General features: G+C 33.6%; 3 protein-coding genes across 3 annotated transcripts; all 3 read right to left on the reverse strand.

The window, feature by feature from the left end:
* Window positions 1-1,369: 1,369 nt before the first annotated feature.
* LOC126879208 (facilitated trehalose transporter Tret1-like) lies at window positions 1,370-4,942 on the reverse strand. Its single transcript, XM_050642260.1, has 2 exons — window positions 4,776-4,942; window positions 1,370-2,827 (listed from the first exon to the last, which is right to left on the reverse strand). Exons 1-2 carry the CDS (start codon window positions 4,846-4,848, stop codon window positions 1,506-1,508), a joined length of 1,395 nt encoding a protein of 464 aa, XP_050498217.1. The 5' UTR covers window positions 4,849-4,942; the 3' UTR covers window positions 1,370-1,505.
* A 9,931-nt stretch (window positions 4,943-14,873) lies between these two features.
* On the reverse strand, window positions 14,874-17,733 carry LOC126879210 (uncharacterized). The gene is made up of 3 exons (XM_050642262.1): window positions 17,695-17,733; window positions 15,401-17,387; window positions 14,874-15,339 (listed from the first exon to the last, which is right to left on the reverse strand). The coding sequence occupies exons 2-3, from the start codon at window positions 17,382-17,384 to the stop codon at window positions 15,131-15,133; spliced, it is 2,193 nt and encodes a 730-aa protein (XP_050498219.1). The 5' UTR covers window positions 17,385-17,387; window positions 17,695-17,733; the 3' UTR covers window positions 14,874-15,130.
* A 2,311-nt stretch (window positions 17,734-20,044) lies between these two features.
* LOC126879211 (facilitated trehalose transporter Tret1-like) lies at window positions 20,045-22,225 on the reverse strand. The gene is made up of 2 exons (XM_050642263.1): window positions 22,056-22,225; window positions 20,045-21,503 (listed from the first exon to the last, which is right to left on the reverse strand). The coding sequence occupies exons 1-2, from the start codon at window positions 22,126-22,128 to the stop codon at window positions 20,182-20,184; spliced, it is 1,395 nt and encodes a 464-aa protein (XP_050498220.1). The 5' UTR covers window positions 22,129-22,225; the 3' UTR covers window positions 20,045-20,181.
* Between the last annotated feature and the right edge of the window lie 286 nt (window positions 22,226-22,511).

A 22,511-nucleotide genomic window follows, 5' to 3' on the forward strand; every position in this document is an offset into this window, starting at 1 on the left:
GTCGGTTCTGATGTCGCAGTCGTGTTCAGTGACCACAAAAACTACCGAATAACAAAATTTGGCCCTTAGTATACTTATTCTGATATTTTTATGCAATTTTATATGCATTTTATGCTTTTCAAAGTGGAATTATGTATGTCCATATATTTTTTTATAATAGACTTTTTTCTGACATCATCCTGAACATAATATAGGAAGTTGCAAGTTTCTAGGTGCTGTACAGGGTTATTCACTATTTACTGCTTCATTTACAGAATTAAAAAAAAATAAAAAATACAACAGTTATTCGATTTTTAAATTATGATTTTTTGACATATATAGATATCATACTAGTGACGTCATCCATCTGGGCGTGATGACGTAATCCACTATTTTTTTAAATGAGAATATGGATCGCCTGCTAACTCATTTGAAAAATTATTCAATTCTCTATTAAGTAATATAAACATTAAAATAATTATTTATACAGGGTGTCCAAAAAAATTTTTTTAATTAAATTAATTGACCAAAAAGAAGTATGTAATTTATTTAATTCAAAATGCATTCTACTGCTGTCATAAAAAAGAAATAAATGTTTATTCAACAAATAAACATTACTTTTCACTTAAATTCAATGTTCAAGCTGCCACCCATCTGCCTCTTGGCAGTTTGAACACTTTTTTACACTTTTTTCTATTTTCTAACAGCGGCAGAAGATCTTCTTTTTGTGTCAATTAATTTAATTAAAAAAAATTTGGACACATTGTATAAATAATTATCTTAATGTTTATATTACCGAATAGAATAACTTTTGTATTTTACATTTTTTTGTAATTCTGTGAATGAAGCAGTTTACAGGGGTCAAAATATAGTGAATAACCCCGTACATATTTAAAAATCGATTTATTTTGTGCTAAATACCCTGATCTAAGCTTACACATTGTGAGGATGTGGTCTTTTGCGAGCATTTTGAACATTTGCACTTATTTTTTAAGAGTAGGTACTTATTATTCTCATTAGTTGTGGGTAATAAATATACGTCTTCTTTAACGTGATTTATTTGTCGTTTTAGCAAAATTTTTTACCAAAGTTGGTATGTATGAATTAGGAATAACCAGTTTATTTTACTCTAAAAAAACATACATATACACCAAATCAGTTTAGGGTACTTTTTATGAAACCAAACGTAGAGTTTTAACAAAAAATATTTCGTCAAATGCGTTATGTGTCATTGTATTTGCGTGCAAGGTTTCATGAATGTCGTCTTTTTTGTTTTAAAGATCTTAGTTGGTTGCATACTTTATCCAAACTCTGTATATTTTCAAACCATATGTATGTTATACGACAAATAAATAATTACCAAGATTATACTATTAACAAATGTCAAACATTAACATTGTAAAGAATAATTTATTCTAATAAATACAAAAATTACATAGTAATTACATAAATTATTGTCATGAATATTAAATACTCTCTTCTACATTCCATCGCAAATTTAGGTTTAAAATAGACAGCAACCGTTTTTAATTTTTCATGCTTCCTTTAAGAATTTGTTGAATTTCTTCTAAAGTCTTGCCCTTTGTCTCGGGAATAACGTACCGTGACAAAACAGCACAAATTGTATTAGATACAGCAAACAAGAGGAATGGAGCATAAAAACCAAGAAGTGTATTGAGCTGATAGAATATAGTGGTAGTTAAAAAGTTTCCCATACCATATACAATCATCAATATAGTCATTGCTTTGGACTTGACACTAGCAGAATACAATTCCCCAAGCATTAATGTAGGAATAACTGAGATGCCGATAGACGCGAATAAGAGGTAGGACATCATGCAAGCTAGCGGTATCCATTTTACAAAAGATAGATCGATGTTTGTGTTTCCATCTAAATAGAAATACGTAGACATTGCGTAAAGAACTCCACTGGTAGTTACCATAGAAGTCGTGTAACAGAAGATCCTTCCGAATCTCTTCACAACAAAAATCACAGCAAACAAGTTTAATATGACTGCTAGTCCCATAAAAACTATTGAAGCTTCTTCGTGACTCATGTTGTTGCCAGACTTTTGGAAGATAAACTGAGTGAATGTCAAAAATACTGAAATACCAGCCATTTGCTGACTAAGTCGTAAAAATACTCCAGCAAACAAAGCTTTTCTGTTACTTTCTATCTTGAAAAGATCGCTCCAAGTGCCCGATTCTGACAACTGTCTCTCTACAGCGTATTTACAATTTTCGTAAATCTCATCAATATCCTTCATCCTCTTAAGAAACTTTAAAGAATTTTTTGCTTCCTGCTCCTGGCCTTTCATGATGTAATAGTAAGGTGACTCGGGCATGAACCAGAACAGGACGAAGAATAGAACAGATATTGGTAGACACACCCATGAAGTTGTCGTAACTCCCAAGTAACTTCCCAATACGTTGATCAAGAACTCGCCGAGATACAGAGACATAGCTACAGCGTTTCCCCATATTCCCCTTACTGTCGGGTTGGCTACTTCTCCAATATAAGTTGGCAGCGTGGCAAAAAGGCAACCATCTGCAATACCAGAAAAAATTCTTGACAGGTAGAACATATAGACTGATCTTCCTAAAGCTGCACACAACCAACTGCCTATTTGAGGAACGACGATTAATAGTAAGGTCCTCTTCCTGCCAATAACATCTGATAGTTTCGAGAAAATAGGACAGGCGATCATCAGGGACACTGGTTGGATAGTGTTGAAGTAGGATCCTTCTTCCTCTGTAATATCATAGTTGACTTTGTCTTGCGTTATTTTGATTAAGAACGGTGAAGCCCATGAGAATAAAAGTCCATTTGATAAGCCAGCAAGACCACCTGAAATAGAAACAAAACATTAATATTGATTTTTATCTTTTTTATCTGTTTTTATTCGTGATAATATATAGCTCAATCTAGTTATAAAATTATTTCGTTTGAGATTTTTTAACATAAAAATTAATTTATTATTGTTATTTCCTTTTTTACGCACACATTGTAACAAAATGGATTAAAAACGTAGAAATAAACTTCAGACTTGCATTGATTGTACTTCACAATCTGTTTTGTTGAGCCAAAAAGACGACCGGTTTCGGACACTACAATTTACTGTCCATCTTCAGGTCTCTGGTAGGGTCAACTCAAAATGAAGCCGGTTCAAGGAATATAATAAAATTGACGCATACTTCTTCTTCTTAAAGTCCCCTCTCCTATCGGAGGTTGGATATCATAATGGCTATGGTCACTTTGTTGGCTGCTCTGAATTGTTTGTGTTGAACTACAGTTAAATCGTTCTCTAAGGGTCCTCAGCCAGGAGATGCGTCTTCTTCCTATGCTTCTTCTTCCTTGGATCCTTCCTTGCATAATAATTCTCAGCAACTCATATTTTTCTCCTCTGGTAATGTGACCCAAATATTCCAGTTTTCTAGTTTTTATACTCTTCATAATTTCTAACTCCTTATTTAAACGTCGTAGCACTTCAACATTGGTAATCCTTTGAACCCACTGAATTTTCAATATTCTTCTGTAACACCACATTTCGAACGCTTCTATTCTTCTTATGTGTTGTCTCTCCAATGTCCAAGCTTCCATTCCGTATAGCAATATAGAAAATATTTAGCATCTTAGAGCCTTCAATCTGAGAGGCAACTGAAAGTCTTTGTTTGTAAGCAGCTTCTTTATTTTTATAAATGCTTGCCTTGCAGTTTCAATTCGGACTTTAATTTCTTTGCTTTGGTCATTTTTGTCATCAACCCAGGTTCCCAGATATTTGTATGTTACATGAATTTTTCCTTGTGATATATTTGTATGTCTTAACTTTTTCTAATTGGATTTGCTCTATCATTAACCTTTTATTTCCATGTTATGTTTTTGAGACAATCATAAATTTAGTTTTTTGTTTATTTTTAGTCCCTATCTTACTCCTCTCTTTATATCAATATTCTCGGAAACTTGTTCTTGTTGACGGGTACACAATGCACTTATTGTGTAGCACGCTATCATAATGAGCTCTTAGTACAGTACCATAGCCTAAATGAGCACTTAGTACGAGTCTATTTTACTATATTCCTTGAGCCGGCTTTATTTTGAGTTGGCCTTAGCGCAGACTTGAAGATAGACCGGAGACAGTAAATGTCTCCATTCACTCTCCGAAAAATCGATGGTAAGACTCTATGTGACAGAGCTAAAGTACAGATATACGACGGAGATGCAAGGTGGACAACATTAATAATTGGGTAAGAAACAGAAGCATAGAATGGAATGACCACATAAGCCGAATGACAATAAATAGAATAGTAGGGACAGCGAGAGGCGGTTCCCCAATAGGAAGAGGATCAGTGGGAAGACCACGAAAACAATGGAACGACAACTTACTAGAGGCACATTGAAAAAACATGCAGAGTCATGTCTATGCAGAAAGAAGAAGAAGATATGGTACGAAATAGGATAGTGAGAGAGAGGATCAAATTGACAGATGTCATAGAAAAAATTGCACAAGCCAAATGGAGATGGGCTCGACATGCAGCACCTATAAATGATAATAGGTGGACCAAAAGACTCATAGAATGCAGACCTAGAGAAGGTAAAAGACACCGAGGTAGACCACTAAAAAGGTGGATGGATGACTTGAGAAAAACAGTGGGAAATTGGATAGAGAATGCACAAGATAGAGAAAAATTAAAGAATATGGAGGAGACCTATATCTAAAGTGGATGTAAGAGGTTGAGGAATGATGATGATGATAAAATACAAATTTTGATCTATTGGCAGAATAATTGGAACTTACCTATAACAATGGCTAATATTTGTGGCCAATTCTTTTCGTACTCCTTATGATTGAAATGAAGAATGACACCCATTTTTAGCAATTGAAAAGTGTACCTACTAGTATTATACTAGAACTGTAACCTCTCTTGCTGCTTCTTGAAGCAAACTGTACGATACCCAAGCAAACTGGATACTTATATGTATACCAGCAATTGTCGTTTATTTAAACAAGTAAGACCAACGCATTGTTCGGTGTTTGTTCTTTTTAAACAAGATTTAAACTTTAAACAAATATCCCCTACGTGGTGTCTAATTTTGGAAGTTTTTACGTCAATGTGCTTTCTTCTATACATAATCTCACGCAAATATCTACGTCAATGTGCTTTCTTCTAAGTCTTATATCTACTATACATAATCTCACGCAAATATCTCCAGCCGGGTTTTGCTTTTGTAACAAAAGTTTGTATTGAAATTTGGGAAAGAAGCTTTACTATTTTATTTGTTTAAGAAATGATATCAGAATCTCTGATATATCGTCATTTAACGGGTGACATTTTTGATAAATAATAAAAAAGACACGCGTGGAAATCATGCTCAGAAAATACGAAAGTCAGAATTCTTTGTTTTCAAATTTATTATTACACTAACCCCAATAAACCAAAAATTTTTTGTTATTATTATTTAACTCCAATCTGACTATAGCATTCTACCCATATGGGAATAAGCCTTTATTTTCTTAAAATGTAATGACATATAGAGAGTTAATTCAATGAGTAGTCTTATAAAAATTAAAATGAATTTCGAATTTCGGCTCGATTCAAGTTCTGTGTTTAACCCAGGTATGACAATACCAAAAGGCACCGTTAGGAAAATTTTACAATTTACGGTTCAGATAACCCGTATGAATCGAGTCTGTGTACTCTAATACAGAGTATGGCATTAGTAAAATAAGAAAATCTACTGTTTCGTTTTGATTTAAATCTGTCTCCCTCCATCCTCCGATAGTACTATTTCTAGGTCTACCTGTTGTCAAGGAGGTTCTGAGTTTACACCAACACGACCGTAGTTGGTGCCTTTTGGTATTGTCATACCTGGGTTAAACAGAGAACTTGAATCGAGTCGAAATTTATTTCACTTATTCCCCGTTAGAGGGCGTTCTAACCATACTGCGATATAAATTCTTTTAATTTATATCGAGAAACTACGGTCGTTTTGGTGTAAGTTTGTCTTCCTCAAAGCCTCCTTGACAACAGGTAGACCTAGAAATAGTACTATCGGAGGATGGAATGATACAGATTTAAATCAAAACGAAACCGTAGATTTTCTTATATTTTATAAAAATTAATCTAAAAATTTTTTTGGTCCTATTTTAGTCCTCTAAAATAGGACTGAAAATGAATTTAAACAAAACAAAAGTCATGCACTCCGAAGAAATGATGACAATAATAAACAACAAAGTTATAGAAAAAGTTGAAGAATATATACACTTATGACAAAAAATAATACTAAATAGGGAAATTCAAACGGAAGAAATAAAAAGAAGAAGAAAGTTAGCATGGGCAGCATTCGACAAACTGAACTATATACTCAGAAATCAGCAAATTCAACTACATCTTAGATCTAAAGTTTTTGATGCATGCATTATTCCGATATTAACATATGGGGCACAAACATAGACAATCACAAAAAAGAATATGAACATACTCAGAGTCACTCAACATGCGATGGAAAGAGCAATGCTTGGCATATCACTTAAGGACAGGAAAACAAACACATGGATAAGACAGAAAACCAAAGTTACCGATGTGGTACAAAAATCACTAAAATTGAAATGGGAATACGCTGAACATGTAGCTAGAAGCGATCTTAACAAATGGCACAAAACAGTTCTAACCTGGAGACCATACGAACACAAAAGACACAGAGGCAGACCTCTTATGAGATGGACAGATGATCTGAAACGAACTGCCGGGAAAAATTGGCTACAAGTAGCGTACAACAAAAAACAATGGAAAGGAAAACTTGAAGAGGCTTATGTTTAGATGTGGACGTGAATGGCTAGACGAAGAAAAAGAAAAATCTAAAATTAAGATATTATTTGAATGCACTTCACTAAGTTTGATTGAGACATGAAGGTAGGTGGATGGCAGTAATGGTTTCAGTTACGACGTTCGGAAGCATTGTCCACATTTAATTGTCTGCCCAGCATATTAGGATGAACCATCACTATGGTTTGTTTTTAAACCAAGAGGAGTGATTCAAATTTATTGCGCTGTAATGCTTGTTTGTAATTGGTCCAATCGCAGGCAAGTTCACTCCACTGTAATAAAATTTTGACAATAATGACATTTATGAAATTTTGACACTTTCGGCATTTCATGGGTTAATTAAGTTATATCGGCGATTGTTTGTCTTTTCTGTGTTATTACTTTAATTTTTAGATTTTTAGTTTGCTTTTATATAAAAACAAGTTGTTTTTAGAACTCTTTAGCAACGTATTAATATAATATAATATTTATGGATTGCCGACATGATCAACCAAAAAAGAAGATGTATTTGGTTATTTTTGTAGTGACTTTCTTGGGTGTGAATCTGTCTCTTTAGTTTACTCCTCTTAGTTAAAAAATAAACTATAGTTCATAGTATGTCGAACTAAAACGTTGTACGTTGAATGGCTTTTTTGGCGGAATCTAGAGTGATGTCATGCCGAATCACCTCATTCGGAACATAATAATTATGGGTCTACCCCAAAATCCCGACAGCCAAAATCTCGACAGCCACAATCTCGACAGCCAACATCCCGAAACGCCAGAATCCCGACAGGTTTGATAAGTTTCTTTTTACCATATAATTACATTTGTTTTTTGTTTATGGTCATATGTTTTTTATTTTTTGTTAATAAACAAAAGTAATATTTACCTTTTAATATGAACTAATTTTCTAAATAAAATTTCTAACATGGGTATATGAATTAAATTTTTTTGCCAATTGCGAAGACAATTTAACCCAATTCACCTAGTCCGAAAATGCTTCTTAAGGGAGCTAGAGCTCTTTAAATATGGCGTCCTGAAATTAGTTTTTCTTAAATACCTCCAGAACGCTTCTATTTAGAAAAACGAAAATTGGTATGCATATTTACTTTTCAGAGATGAATCGATTCCATCCATTGCAAATTTCTAGTACCGGTCATAGGCGTGCGTTTTGGGTGGAGCAACGGGTATTTTATCGCATAACTTTTTTGTCCTTAACTTTTATGCATTTTTGACACCAGATTATTAAATTGTGAGGTATTCTAGTACTAAAAGGTACTCTTGATTTAAGTCGGTAGGACACACCGTTTTCTAGAAAAATCGATTTGAAAGTTTTTCGTTTTTGGAATTTGAAAAAAAATTGAAAGAATTTTTCAAAAAAAAAACGAAGTAATTTACCAACATAAAGTAAGAGTAACTTTTAGTACTCGAATACCTCATAATTTAAGTAATAATCTAGTGTCAAAAATGCTCAAAAATTCAAGACAAAAAAGTTATGCTATAAAATAACTGTTGACCTACCCAAAACGGACGCCTATGACCAGTACTAGAATTTCGCAATTACTGAAATCGACTTATCTCTGGAATATAAATAAATGTACCAGTTTTCGTCCTTCTAAACAGTTTTTTTTTGAATTTTTTTTTTTTTTTTTGAAAAAGAGAAAAGTTTTCAAATCGATTTTTCTAGAAAATGGTGTGTCCTACCGATTTAGAACAAGAGTACCTTTTAGTACTAAAATACTTCCCAATTTAATAATCCAGTATAAGAAATGCATAAAAGTTAAAGATAAAAAAAGTTATGCGATAAAATAACCGTTGCCCTACCCAAAACGGACGCCTATGATCGGTACTAGAAATTTGCAATGGATGGATTAGATTTATATCTTGAAGATAAACACGGAGGACGGTCCTGCGAGTGGAAAGCGATTAGCTGTGTATAAAGTGCTCCTAATCAAATCCAATTTTTGGAGGGTTATTAGTGTATTTTAATTCATTAGACCGATTGTGTAGTTAAGTGCCATAGCATAGATTGCATGTAGGAAACAAAAGCGGTAAAAACTGTAAGTAGAACTAATTTAAATACATATAATTAATTTAGACAATAATAAACGCCGTCAGCTGAGCCAAAATAAAAAGCAGAAAAGCGACATCAGTACTGATAAGAACCACATTATTTGGAAGCGGAAAGAAAACAGGGCCGGCCTAAGAGATATTTCAAATACGGCAGACAACATCAAAAATAGAGAAAATATTTTGAGGTTTTAGGAAGGTAGACACGGCCAGCTCGGAAGACAGGAAAGGGTGAGCTTGAATTGAGTAGGGTTCACGCCTTATGAACTGCACTCGAGACGCGGTGGATGCCTAACCTGATTCCATTCAAATAAAAATGGAGAAACAAATGGAGGCGTTGTTGGAGATGCTACAAGCCGTGCATCAAGAAATAAAAGATATAAAGGAGGTCAATAAGCAGTATTTTAATGAGATGAAGGAAATAGTGAAAGAGAATGAATTAATTAAAGAAGAAAACAAGATACTGAAAAATCATATAAACATGATAAATAATAGATTAGACAAATTAGAAAACAAAGAAAGGAGAAATAACATCGTAATCCAAGGCCTTAATGTCAAGACGGATGAACACAGCATTCTAAAAGAGGAAATGAAAACTTTCCTAGATAACGAGCTAGGAGTGCAAGTAACAGTAGCACATGCTAAAAAGTTAGGCAGTAAAACCTGTTTGATCAAGCTAAGCAACGAGTCTGAAAAATATAATGTCATGAAGAATAAAATCAAACTAAGAGGGTACAGACAAGGAAAAATATATATTAACGAGGACATGAGCAAGAAGGAGAGGGATATACAAGGACAAATAAGAATAAAGGCAAAAGAAGAAAGAAGCAAGGGGAAGAAAGTCAAAGTAAGGTTTCAAAAAATGATAATAGATAACGAAGAATGGATATGGGACAATGATGCGGATAAACTAATACCTGAGATAAGCAACAAATACCCAGGAACAATCCATCCAAAAAACTGATAAGCGAATTGGACGGAGAGACTTTGATGACGACCAGGAAAGGACATGGAACATCCAGTAATATGAAAGAGCAAACAACGAGGAAAACTAATAGCAAGGAAGAAAATAAAAATGAAAACGAATGTCAAACGAGAATAGGTACATGGAATATAACCTCGATAACAGGAAAGGAACGTGAATTAACAGAGGAAATGGAAAGATTTGAGCTGCAGTTGATAGGAGTAAGCGAGACGAAAAAAGTAGGAAATGGAATTGTCGATATTGGAGGGCAGCACATACTATACTATTCCGGAGTTCAGATAGGACAAAGGGCAAAAGAAGGCGTGGGAATAGTTGTAACAAAAGAAATGAATAGAAGAATAACCAAATTCAAACCAGTATCATCAAGAACCATATACATAAAAATAGAGTTAGAAGAAGAAGAATGTCACATAATACAGGTATATGCACCGGTAGAAGGAACAGAGCAAGAAAAAAATAGAACTATTCTATGATGAGATACAGAAACTTATTGATGAGATACAAGAGGAAAGCAAAAACATCATTTTACTAGGAGACTGGAATGCACGAATAGGAAATGATGAAAATATGGCATTAGGCTGCTTGGGAAGGTATGGAGAAGAGACGATAAATAGAAATGGAAGAAGAATGATAAGTTTCTGCCAAATAAATGACTTGTTAATAGGTAATTCTTTCTGGTATCAACCGAGAAACGAAAAATATACATACGTCGCAGAAGAAAGAAATGCGAGAAGCATAATTGACTACATAGTATATCCTCGAGACGCAGAACTAACGATACAAAATATAAAAACAGAGAACGAAGCCGAACTCAGTACCCAACACAGACTAGTGACAGCAGAGATAAACATGAAACTAATGGAAATAATAGAGAGTCCTCAATATACAAGAATAGCAATACATAAGATGAAAAATATGGAAATGAGGAAGTTATACCAAAGAGAGACAGATAAAATACTGGAACAGTTTGAAAACAATGAGGAAATATGGAATATGGAAGAGAGATGGAAAAAATTAAGAGACACGTTACGGAACACTGCAAAACAAGTATGTGGAATAAGAAAGAATGGTAAGAATAATAAAAGAACTGGATGGTGGAATAAGGAAATAAAGCAAGCTGTAAAAAGGAAGAAAGAAATGTGGAAGCGATACATAAACACAAATCAAGAGCAAGACAGAGACGAATACAGAAGACAGAGAAATATAGTGAAAGAACTAGTAAAAGATGCGAAGAAGAAGAGCTGGAAGGAATTAGGTGAAGAATTGAACGAAGGTTTTGGGAATAACAATAAACAGTTTTGGAATAAAATAAGAAGCATGAAAGGAACAAAAAGGAAACAAATAAGAGGAATTAGAAATGAGCGAAATGAATTGAAAACAAACATACAAGATATACTAACCATATGGAATAAGCACTATAAAGAAAAATTCGAGGCAAGTAACCACCAAGATGAGGAGAGAGGACAGCAGGCAAGAGAAGTGGATAGGGACAATCGAGTAGACGAAATTCATATCAAAGATATTGAAGAAGGATTGGCAAGAATAAAGATTGGAAAAGCGGGAGGTGCCGATGACATAGATCCGGAGATGATGAAGTACGTGGGAGAACGAGGCAAGTTTTGGCTGCTGGAAATAATGAGGGATGCATGGAGAACAGAAAAGATACCGGAAGACTGGGAAGAAAATTTATTGATACCAATACACAAGAAAGGAGATGAAGCGGAATGTGATAACTATAGGGCTATATGCTTATCATCAGTGGCATATAAAGTCTACACCGGGATAATAGAAAGGAAGCTCAGGAAAGAACTGGAAGGAAAACTAGAAGAAGAACAAGCGGCTTTTAGGAAGGAAAGAGGAACAACAGATAATATATACATACTGAGAAATATAATTGAAAGGAAAAACGAAATAGGAGAAGACTTATATGTTACGTTTATAGATATTAAAGCTGCTTTTGATTCTATAAATAGAGAAGTAATATGGTCAGTAATGGAAGATCTGCAAATCCCGCAAAAGATAGTAAGCGTGGTAAAAAGTATGTATAGAAACGTACTTGCTAAAGTACAAATAAATGGAAACAGATCGCCAATAATAAACCTAAGGAGAGGAATAAAACAAGGGGACAGTCTCAGCCCAGTTTTGTTTATGTTAGTAATGGATAGAGTAATGAAGAGCGCTAAAAGAAGGTCAAGGCAATTACAGTCAATAATAGGGTACAGGAATTTAGTACCAGTGAGAATGGAGGGATTACTATATGCAGATGACTTAGTAATAATAGCAGACAATAAGGAGAAAATGCAAAAATTAATCAATATATGGGTGGAGGAAATAGAAAATTTGAAAATGGAGGTAAATGTAAAGAAAACGAAGACCATGATAGTAACCCAAAAGAAAAGGGAAGAAATAAACCAAACGATATTTAGGTGCAAAAACGAAATAATAGAAACAGTCTCGACGTTTGAATACCTTGGAGTAATAATATCCGAGGATGGAAAGATAGATCAAGAAATCTCATACAGAGCGAAAAAAGCAAATAAGATCTACTATGCACTAAATAAAACAATATTTGGAAAGGAAGAAATAGATAAAGAAACAAAACTGAAGGTATACAACGCAATCTCTGTGCCAACTTTAATGTATGCAAGTGAGACATGGGTAAACAATGCAAAAATAGACAGTACAATAAACGCAGCGGAGATGAAGCAGCTAAGAAAAATAGCAGGAAAAACGAAATTGGACAGAATAAGAAATGAAGATATTAGAGAAAGACTGAAACAGGAATCGATAATAACCAAGATACAAAAAAGAAAATTAAAATGGTATGGACACATTAACAGAATGGACCAGGGAAGACTACCAAAGCAGGTGATGGAATCGAAAAGATATGGTAAAAGAAGGAAAGGGAGGCCAAGGAAGAGATGGATCGATCAGATTATAGAAATTGGACAGGAAAAAGGAAAAACACATCAACAAATGAAAGAGTTAGCAAAGGACCGCAAGAAATGGAAGAGATGGATAGAAGATGAATAAAACCTCCGACGCCCCTGAGGGGCATAAGGAGTTTCGAGAAAGAAGAAGAAGAAGAAGAAGATAAACACGCGTACCAATTTTTGTTTTTCTAAATAGAAGCGTTCTGGAGGTATTTAAGAAAAACTAATTACAAAACGCCATCTTCAAAGAGCTCTAGCTCCCCTAGGAAGCATTTTCGGACTAAGTGAATTGGGTTAAATTATCTGAAGAATCTCCTTTCTTCATTTGTCGGTAGAGTTTCTGGACACCCTGTATAATAGTCCAATAATATATGTATAAGCAAATCCTGAACTCAAGTTTACTTTCATATAATAGATATATATTATCATGTCACTTACAACCTTCCATTTCAGTAAGTAAAGCTTTTATATTATATGTAAATAATTTTTTCTTTTCAAATACATAATAATTAGTACCCGTACTTATTAGTAAGTAATAATTTTTCAATTTCATTACTCTATAATATGATTTGGTATTGCATTTGAAAAGGAAACAATAAATATTCAAAATGTAGTGGTCGGGATTTTTGCCTGTCGGGATTCTGGCGTGTCGGGATTCTGGCGTGTCGGTGTTTTGGCCGTCGGGATTTTGGCTGTTGGGATTTTGGCTGTCGGGATTTTGGGCGCCACCGAATAATTATGATGTCTTTACTATGGCCTCTCTTGGAGACACAGGCGGTGCCCAGTGTATAGTGGTGCCCAGTGTCTCCAGTGTAGACAATGGGGACATTGGATTCCATAAGTCCAAATGTGCTTAAGGATGGACTTACACAATAATGTCTTGTTATCTAAGGACACTTTGGGATTATGGGCAATGAGCCAATACGTATTCCTAATTTATGAACAAGCTCTTTGCGTTTGGTAAATATATATTTTTTCCAAGATTGACAGCGGTCTAATTGCATGCCGAAATATTTGGCATCGTCGGATTGTAAATTTACTTATTTGATGTTAATTTCTCGTATTATTGTTGTTTTACTTAGTGTGCAGTAAATTTCATGTGATTGAAGTCCATTTTAAATGGTGTTGTTAGGAATTTCGTAAACTCTACAATATAATATCAAATATTGTTTGTATAAACTTTAAGTAAATATCCCCTACGTGATGTCTAATTTTAGAAGTTTTTGCGTCAATGTGCTTTCCCTAAATCTTATATCTACCTCACATAATCCCACATAAATATCTCCAACCGGGTTATGCTTTTTAAACAAAAGTTTTTATTGACATTTGGGGAACAAGCTGTATTGTTTTATTTATTTAAAAAAATATATCAGAATCATTTCGGGTGACATTTATGATAAATAAGAAAAAAGACACGCGTTGAAATCATGCTATTGGCTCCGTGCATCTCACCTCTATTTACAGAAATTTACAGTCACGTGACACGCTGTCAGTTTTGTAAGGACGTTTTAGTATTGACTCTTATGGGATTATTTTGTTAAATTTGAATATTTTATTTTCTACTGATAATAAACGAATACAAATTGTTAGAATTCATTAGTTATTCTTTTATAATGTCATCTATAGTTCAACAAAAATATTTTTTGTTGTTAATAGAGATTTATTGACATAATTTGCGATAGTGAGGTTATATAGGACATACCGTATCCATACTTTTTGGAGTCAATTCGGATTTATCAGAGCTAAAAAGTGTACAGTTGGAAAAATGAAAGAATACCCATGAGCAAACATGTAAAACACGCTGTATTTTCCTGTCACCGTGCCACAAAGAAAATTGTCCAGTGCAAGTACATCTAACAATAATTATTACATGTACTTGCGCTGGCCAATTTTTTGTGTGACACGGTGACAGGAAAATAAAGCGTGTTTTATATGTTCGTTCATGGGTATTCTTTCATTTTTCCTACTTGTATGTAATATGTACAAAACTTATAAAAACGTAAATAATATTATTATATCATGCGTATATTGCCAGATCTTTTGTATATATAGAAAAAGTTAACCTCACTTCATCCTTATAACAGCGTTAATTAATGTTATTCTTTGATATAGGGTAACTGACCCAGTAATGGACACTCTTAAGCAAATTTTAAGTTTAATAATGTTTTACTGAGGCACAGCTTCATATAATATATTTGACACTAATGAATTTAAAAGCTTATTTTATGTACTTTCTGGATATTATGAGGATTTTTGAAAATAAGGACAACAAATTTTAGAAAATCTCTTATTTAAAAAAAGGTAGCACATGAGCTAGTAATGGTCACAAAACATGGGTAATGGACATATTATGGACTTAGTAATGGACACCATTATATTTTGCCATCTCAGGCACACTAAAATGACCCCTATTGTTCTTTACTTCAGGTTCTTTTATATTACAAACTATGTCTTCAATAAAGTAATATAATACGTCTTCTTTAACTGGCCATTTCCAGGAATTTATGCCAGCACTAACCATAGTTCGGATATCTGCCCCGAATTCATCATGTTTCAGAACTATTCCTACAAGCAAGAAATAAAAACAGGTAAGTTATAAGGTACTTTACAGTTATTTTTCATTTACCTGGATAATGTGTATCCATGTACTTGACAATAACATGTTGATTTGTCTTTAGTATGATGTTTTCATTTTCACTAAGATCAAGATCTTCGTCGAGATAAGTAACGTCCATATCTGAATTAGAGCTGCTTTCTTCGTTGACTGTATTTGTTTTTTGTTGTTTTCTTTTTGTTATTTTCGGACCATTCTTCTTCTTTACTTCATTCTCGTAAAATTCTCGATATTTCGCACTTGAAACTACTGCAGGAAATATTTTTCTTTTGTGTTTTGGTGTTTTTAAAGTTCCATCAGGCGTTTGAGGAAATACTAAACATTTTTTAAATGGAGTTGGAATTTTAAACCCTTCTGATTCTTTTTCTTCATAGTAGCGAATGTTTTTTTGGGGAGGTGTTTCCCATTGACGTCTCGATGGTCCAGCGACTGGTGATGTAATACCTATATTTTTGGGGTGTATTTCTTTCTGTTGAGGATTTTCATATTCCAATTTTTGGGGAGGTGTTTCCCATTGACGTCTCGATGGTCCAGCGACTGGTGACGTAATACTTATATTTTTGGGGTGTATTTCTTTCTGTTGAGGATTTTCATTTTCACAATCCATTTTAATTTCGGCCCAGACACTATAAAGCTTTGAATAAGATATGTCTTCAGACCAGGTTTCTCTTTTTGAATATGTTTGTATAAATTCTGTAAGGTATTTTTTTTCAATTTTATTTTCTAGTACATCTAAGGCATTTTTAGGTGTTTCTTTATCAGAAATCTGTGCAGCAACTATTCTGTTTGGTATGCATTTTGTGTAATCAACATTATTTTTATTAAAGGGATACAACCCACTTCTTCTAAATCCATTTTTAATTGTTTCCTCAGAAGCATATTTACTAAAAACAGATTCTAAAATAGTACCAAAAGTAGAACGTGTCACATCTTTTGGAAAGTTTTGAAATTTCCAGTTTCTCACTTCTGCTGACCAACCAGCTTTAAGAGGTTTAAAAACAGATACGTCAGCTGGTTGCATAATATGGGTAGTGTTGGGAAAAAGTGATACCAAAATAATTCCATTATCATCGCATAGCTGGCTAACATGTTTTGTTGAATGTGATCGATGCCCATCGACGAATAAAATTACTGGCCTTTGGATATTGTTGGATTTTAAATATGGCAGGAAATGGTTCGAAATGTATTCATAAAATACTTGGGATGTCATCCACCCTGAATCAGATCTACCAAGACCCCAATTTTCTGGCACTGATTTAGCTATAGCTTCTGGGATTCTCTTGTAAGGAAAGATCAACATTGGAGGAACATGCTTGCCATCTGCTGAAAAAGTGGCCATTACGGTTATCTGCTCTTTTTCCGATGATACCCTAATATAAAAATCTTCTTTGTAGCCTACAGGGCCTAGAACTTTTTCACTCTTCGGACATAGGCAAAATCCTGCCTCATCTGCATTGAATACCCGAGTTGGATCTAATAATATTTCATCATATCTATCTTCCTCTAAAAAAAGTTGAATTTCATCAAACCATGCTTCAATTCGGTCTTGTGTTACTGCTGCCCGAGCTTTGCTGACAGCTTCAGGATATCTCTCTTTAATTTTAGGGTGACGTTTTAAAAATCCTTGAAACCAAGAACGCCCAGGAGTTTTATTTAATAAATATTTAGTTTCTCGGCCAGTTTCCTCAAGAAATTTTTTCACTGATAACATAAGGTTTTGTCTATGAATAGGAAAACCCTTGCGAGCCATTGCTAGTACCCAGTTTTCAAAAACATTTTCTTCTGCTTCAGAAAGCTCTGTTGCTGGACCCATTTTCCGAGGAGTAGTAGCAGGCGAGTATAATTTACGGATCAGTGTGGTTCGAGGAACATTAAACTGACGTGCTGCAGCTTTTCTACTAATTCCATTTTGTGTTACAGCTTCAATAGCTTTTTTCAAGTCGTCTTCGCTATATGAAAAAAACTGGCGAGTGCCAATTTTTTTAGTTTTCGGCATTTGCTGAAAATTATTGCACAAATTATTAAACTGTGAAACATAGTAGCTGGTAAGTAGTAAATTTGAGGTGTGTCCATTACTAAAAACTGACTGTTTATAAATGGACACCCCCGGTGTCCAAAACTAGCCCTCTCGGTTTATTGTGTATTAGTAATGGTCACCCCCCTAAATTTCAAACTAGATAATTAAAAATATCTAATTTGACGAAAATTACAGTTAATATCATCAATAACAATTAAAACTAAGCCTGTTCCATTTGCAAAAAAATATTAAAACTTAAATTAATGAAGTAAATTGTAAAAAACGGTACCTTAAATAAACACTTTACATCAGCTGACTCACACAAACTTCATTTGTTTTTTAATCTGACTTTTGACAGATGAGTGAAGTTAGCTATTTAATCATTGAAAATATGATGGCCAATACTGCAGAGAACATTTAGCTAGCCCGATGTGGGGGTTACATAAGACATTTTCCTTATTTTCTGGTAATTTATCAAATTAGTGTCCATTACTGGTACAGTGTCCATTACTGGGTCAGTTACCCTATTTTTTTTTTGGGAACGAGGGAAATAAATGTATTTCGCATCACTAGTTTTCCATGTATTTTTACAGTGAACAACACAACACATAATGGCATTTTTTTTAAATGTCCCATTTAAACATACAATAAAGCGTCCTTACAAAGATTCAAGCAACCGTCACCATGAGCAGGTTAGTCGATTTTGCTTTGACATTTTGTTAACGCTCTGAGCGAACAAGCGCACGTCAATATGTCTTGTTTTTATATATTATTATTATATTGTTACTCTAACCCTGTAGATTCTTTTACATGGCTTTTCTTTTTAATTTTTTAAGAATCGAATAATTATAATTATATTCTTTCTTTAGATTTTTAAATGAGATGTTCTCTGCATTTAAAATTTCTTTAGTCCTATCCACCTACCTCTATCCAAAGTATACATTTCCTGGCCTCATTGTAAGGAGCAAAGTCGTAAACAGCGGAAACAAGAGCAGATACGGCGAAAACACAAAGACTACTGGAAACAGCAGAAATGAAAGTCTTACGAAAAATAACAAACCAAACTCTAAGAGACAGAGTAAGAAATGAAGAAATAAACATGTGGACCAAAAGAAAAAAATAGAATAAAATCAACACATAGAAAAAATTTCAGAAAATAGAATAGTACGAATGGCAAGAGATAAATCGCCAAATAAACAAAGATCACTTAGATAACCGAGGAAAAGATGGTCAGACAACGTTAATTGAGGCTAAAACCGAAGCAAAAAGTCATTGAGCCTATTTATAAAGTAGGAAGAAAAAGAAGAAGACTTATATTTGACATTTATATAATTTGGCAGTTATACTCTACTTACTTGTTAGTTTTAGTTATCTAATAAATTTTGTTGTAGTTATCAAATATATTATTTAAAAACGAAAATATGACTTGTTATTTGAGGAAGGTGGAAAAATCATATTTATGGATAACATGGGAGTAATGAGATTTCCTCCCTTTTTCGGGAGGAAAAGTCGCACTTTGCTCCCTTGTTATACAAATATCTATTTAATATATGACTGAATATATTTGCTAAAAATTATTTTCTGTAGCATTAAGTTATGGTTGATCTAGCTTACCAGGTGAAATTCGTACCCTTAAAAATAAAAGTTATGGTTGATCTAGCTTACCAGGTGAAATTCGTACCCTTAAAAATAAATAATTTGTCAAAGCTCAATAAATAAAAATTAACAGAAAACTAAAATAAAATACTTAAAAATACTTTATGTGAAAAATTGACCACGCGTGTCTTCCCCATTCTGGTTATGTGGTTATTCCATTTTTTGTTCTATATAGTATCCATTCGTTTAATTTCCGGTATATTGTCTTCTAATGTCTTCACTAGTCTTTCTCAGCGATTTCCAATAATTCTTCTCAGTATTTTTATGACTGTCGTTTCCAGTAGTCTTTTTATTGTGGCTGTGTCGTGTCTTGTTTTTGATGCATATGGCACTTTTTGATATTATATCGCACTATTGGTCTTACACTAGCTTTATAAATTTTTGACTTCATCTTAGGATTAATATGTTGGTTTCAGATAGTGTTATTAAATATCCTGCCAGTCTATTTGCTTTTTGTACTTGGTTTTTTCACTTCTCTATTATATATTTGATATGGCTGGGAGCATGACTAAATGACCATTTGTAGTGGCTTAAAACTCTAAAAAAAATTGGAGAGCAGAGGCGCAAGAGAGAAACAGTAGTAAATATCTAGAGGAGGCTTATGTTTAACAATGAATGAATCTGGGCTGATTTCTCGATTTACGTTATGTAATTTTTCTTAAATGATACCATAACAAAATCAAGAATTTTTAGTCAAACCAGACTTGTTTCTCATGTAGTGAGATTTGGGCGTTAAGAAAATATTTCAGGTGGTACCCGTCACCTTGTACTTTATTTTTAGTAACATAAGCTGAAAAAGCTTTGGCATTAGTAGATCGTCTTAAACTATAGCATATTCTACAAATAGACATAATATATTATGCTATTCAGATCTTGTAAAAATCTTTAATCAAGTTCACTAATTGTTCAGTATCCACTAGAATATCCCTTTCTCTATCAGTAATTTGACCACTATATTAAAATTAGCAAATATCAAACACAAATAATATTATAAATACATAATTTATTATTTTAAAAAATATAAATAAGTATTACATAGTAATAATATATAAATGTCATGGAAAATAAAAACTCTCTACCATATTCTATCGGATTTGGATGTTGGAACGGTCAGCATCACTTAATTTTTCAAACCTCCTTTAAGAATTTCTTGAATTTCTTCTAAAGTCTTGCCCTTTGTCTCGGGAATAACGTACCGTGACAAAACAGCACAAACAGTATTAGATACAGCAAACAAGAGGAATGGAGCATAAAAACCAAGAAGTGTATTGAGCTGGTAGAATATGGTGGTAGTTAAAAAGTTTCCCATACCATATATGATCATTAATATAGTCATTGCTTTGGACTTGACGCTAGCAGAATACAATTCCCCAAGCATTAATGTAGGAATAACTGAGATGCCGATAGATGCGAATAAGAGGTAGGACATCATGCATGCTAGAGGTATCCATTTTACATAAGATAGATCGATATTTGTGTTTCCATCTAAATAGAAATACGCAGACATTGCATAAAGAACTCCACTGGTAGTTACCATAGAAGTCGTGTAACAGAAGATCCTTCCGAATCTCTTCACAACAAAAATTACAGCAAACAAGTTTAATATGACTGCTAGTCCCATAAAAACTATGGAAGCTTCTTGGTGACTCATGTTGTTACCAGACTTTTGGAAGATAAACTGAGTGAATGTCAGAAATACTGAAATACCAGCCATTTGCTGACTAAGTCGTAAAAATACTCCAGCAAACAAAGCTTTTCTGTTACTTTTTATCTTGAAAAGATCGCTCCAAGTACCTGATTCTGACAACTGTCTCTCTACTGCATATTTACAGTTCTCGTAAATCTCATCAATATTCTTCATCCTCTTAAGAAACCTTAAAGAATTCTTTGCTTCCTGTTCCTGGCCTTTCATGATGTAATAGTAAGGTGACTCGGGCATGAACCAGAACAAGACGAAGAATAGAACAGATATTGGTAGACACACCCATGAAGTTGTCGTAACTCCCAAGTAACTTCCCAATACGTTGATTAAGAACTCGCCGAGATAAAGTGATATAGCTACAGCGTTTCCCCATATTCCCCTTACTGTCGGGTTGGCTACTTCTCCAATATAAGTTGGCAGCGTGGCAAAAAGGCAACCATCTGCAATACCAGAAAAAATTCTTGACAGGTAGAACATATAGACAGATCTTCCTAAAGCTGCACACAACCAACTGCCTATTTGAGGAACGACGATTAATAGCAAGGTCTTCTTCCTGCCAATAACGTCTGATAGTTTCGAGAAAATAGGACAGGCGATCATCAGGGAGACTGGCTGGATAGTGTTGAAATAGGATCCTTCTTCCTCTGTGATATCATAGTTGACTTTGTCTTGTGTTATTTTGATCAGGAACGGTGAAGCCCATGAGAATAGAAGGCCGTTTGAAAAGCCAGCTAGACCACCTGAAATAAACAACAAATTTATATTTTTGTCTTTGTTATCTTTGGTAATAAACGAAGCAACCATAAATGAATTTAAATAATCAAAATGCTTGAAAATTATACTAAAAAATTGTAAAATATTAAGCAGGCAAACATCTTGAAAAGAGGTGTAGTTTAAGAAGGTCTTTACCTTTGTCAGCCAACATTTCACTTCAAGCATGTGAAAAATATGTAGGTATTATTAAATAAAATCACTTATGTGTTTGGATTTATAATATTATTAAAATAATTAATTATTAATAGATTTTCTGATATTTACTTCCACTTATCCTGTTGCTAGATTTTTTTTGTAAGTAGTTTAACAAAGTGATTAAAAATCTTCAACATTATCCATTATAGGTTAGTAAAACAAGCATCTTATCTCACTGATAGGTAAGTTTTGAAAGTGAGTTTTGAGTTGTTAGAATGTGGAAGATTTTGTGTAAAATCACGATTTTATAGACAGTTGTAAAAACAAAAATGACATGATAATATTTTATGACTTAATTTTGCCTTTATGATTCTGATACTTACCAATAACAATGGCCAATATTTGCGGCCAATTCTTTTCATACTCTTTAGCAGTGAAATGAAGAATAACACCCATTTTTGGTAATTGAAAAGTGCACCTACTAGTATTATACTAGAACTGTTACTTCACTTGCTGCTTCTTGAAGCGAACTGCAATGATCTACATAGTCAGATTGGGTATTTATATCAAAAATATTACTGTTTATTTGAACAAAAAAGACCAATGCATTGTTCAGTGTTTAGTCCTTTGAAGTATAGTCTAAACCCTAATCAAATATCCCCTACTAAGACTCTATAATTTTGGTACTATTTACGTCAATTTCTTTTACATAGATACTATATTTGCTCTACATAATCCCTTACAAATATCTCCAGCCGAGATATAATTGTGTCTGAACAAATTTGCATTACCATATTTGTGACAATACCGTGATTATTTTATTTATTTAAAAATTTTAA

Source organism: Diabrotica virgifera, chromosome 1 (genome assembly GCF_917563875.1).
Source record: "Diabrotica virgifera virgifera chromosome 1, PGI_DIABVI_V3a".
Taxonomy (NCBI): Eukaryota; Metazoa; Arthropoda; class Insecta; order Coleoptera; family Chrysomelidae; genus Diabrotica; species Diabrotica virgifera.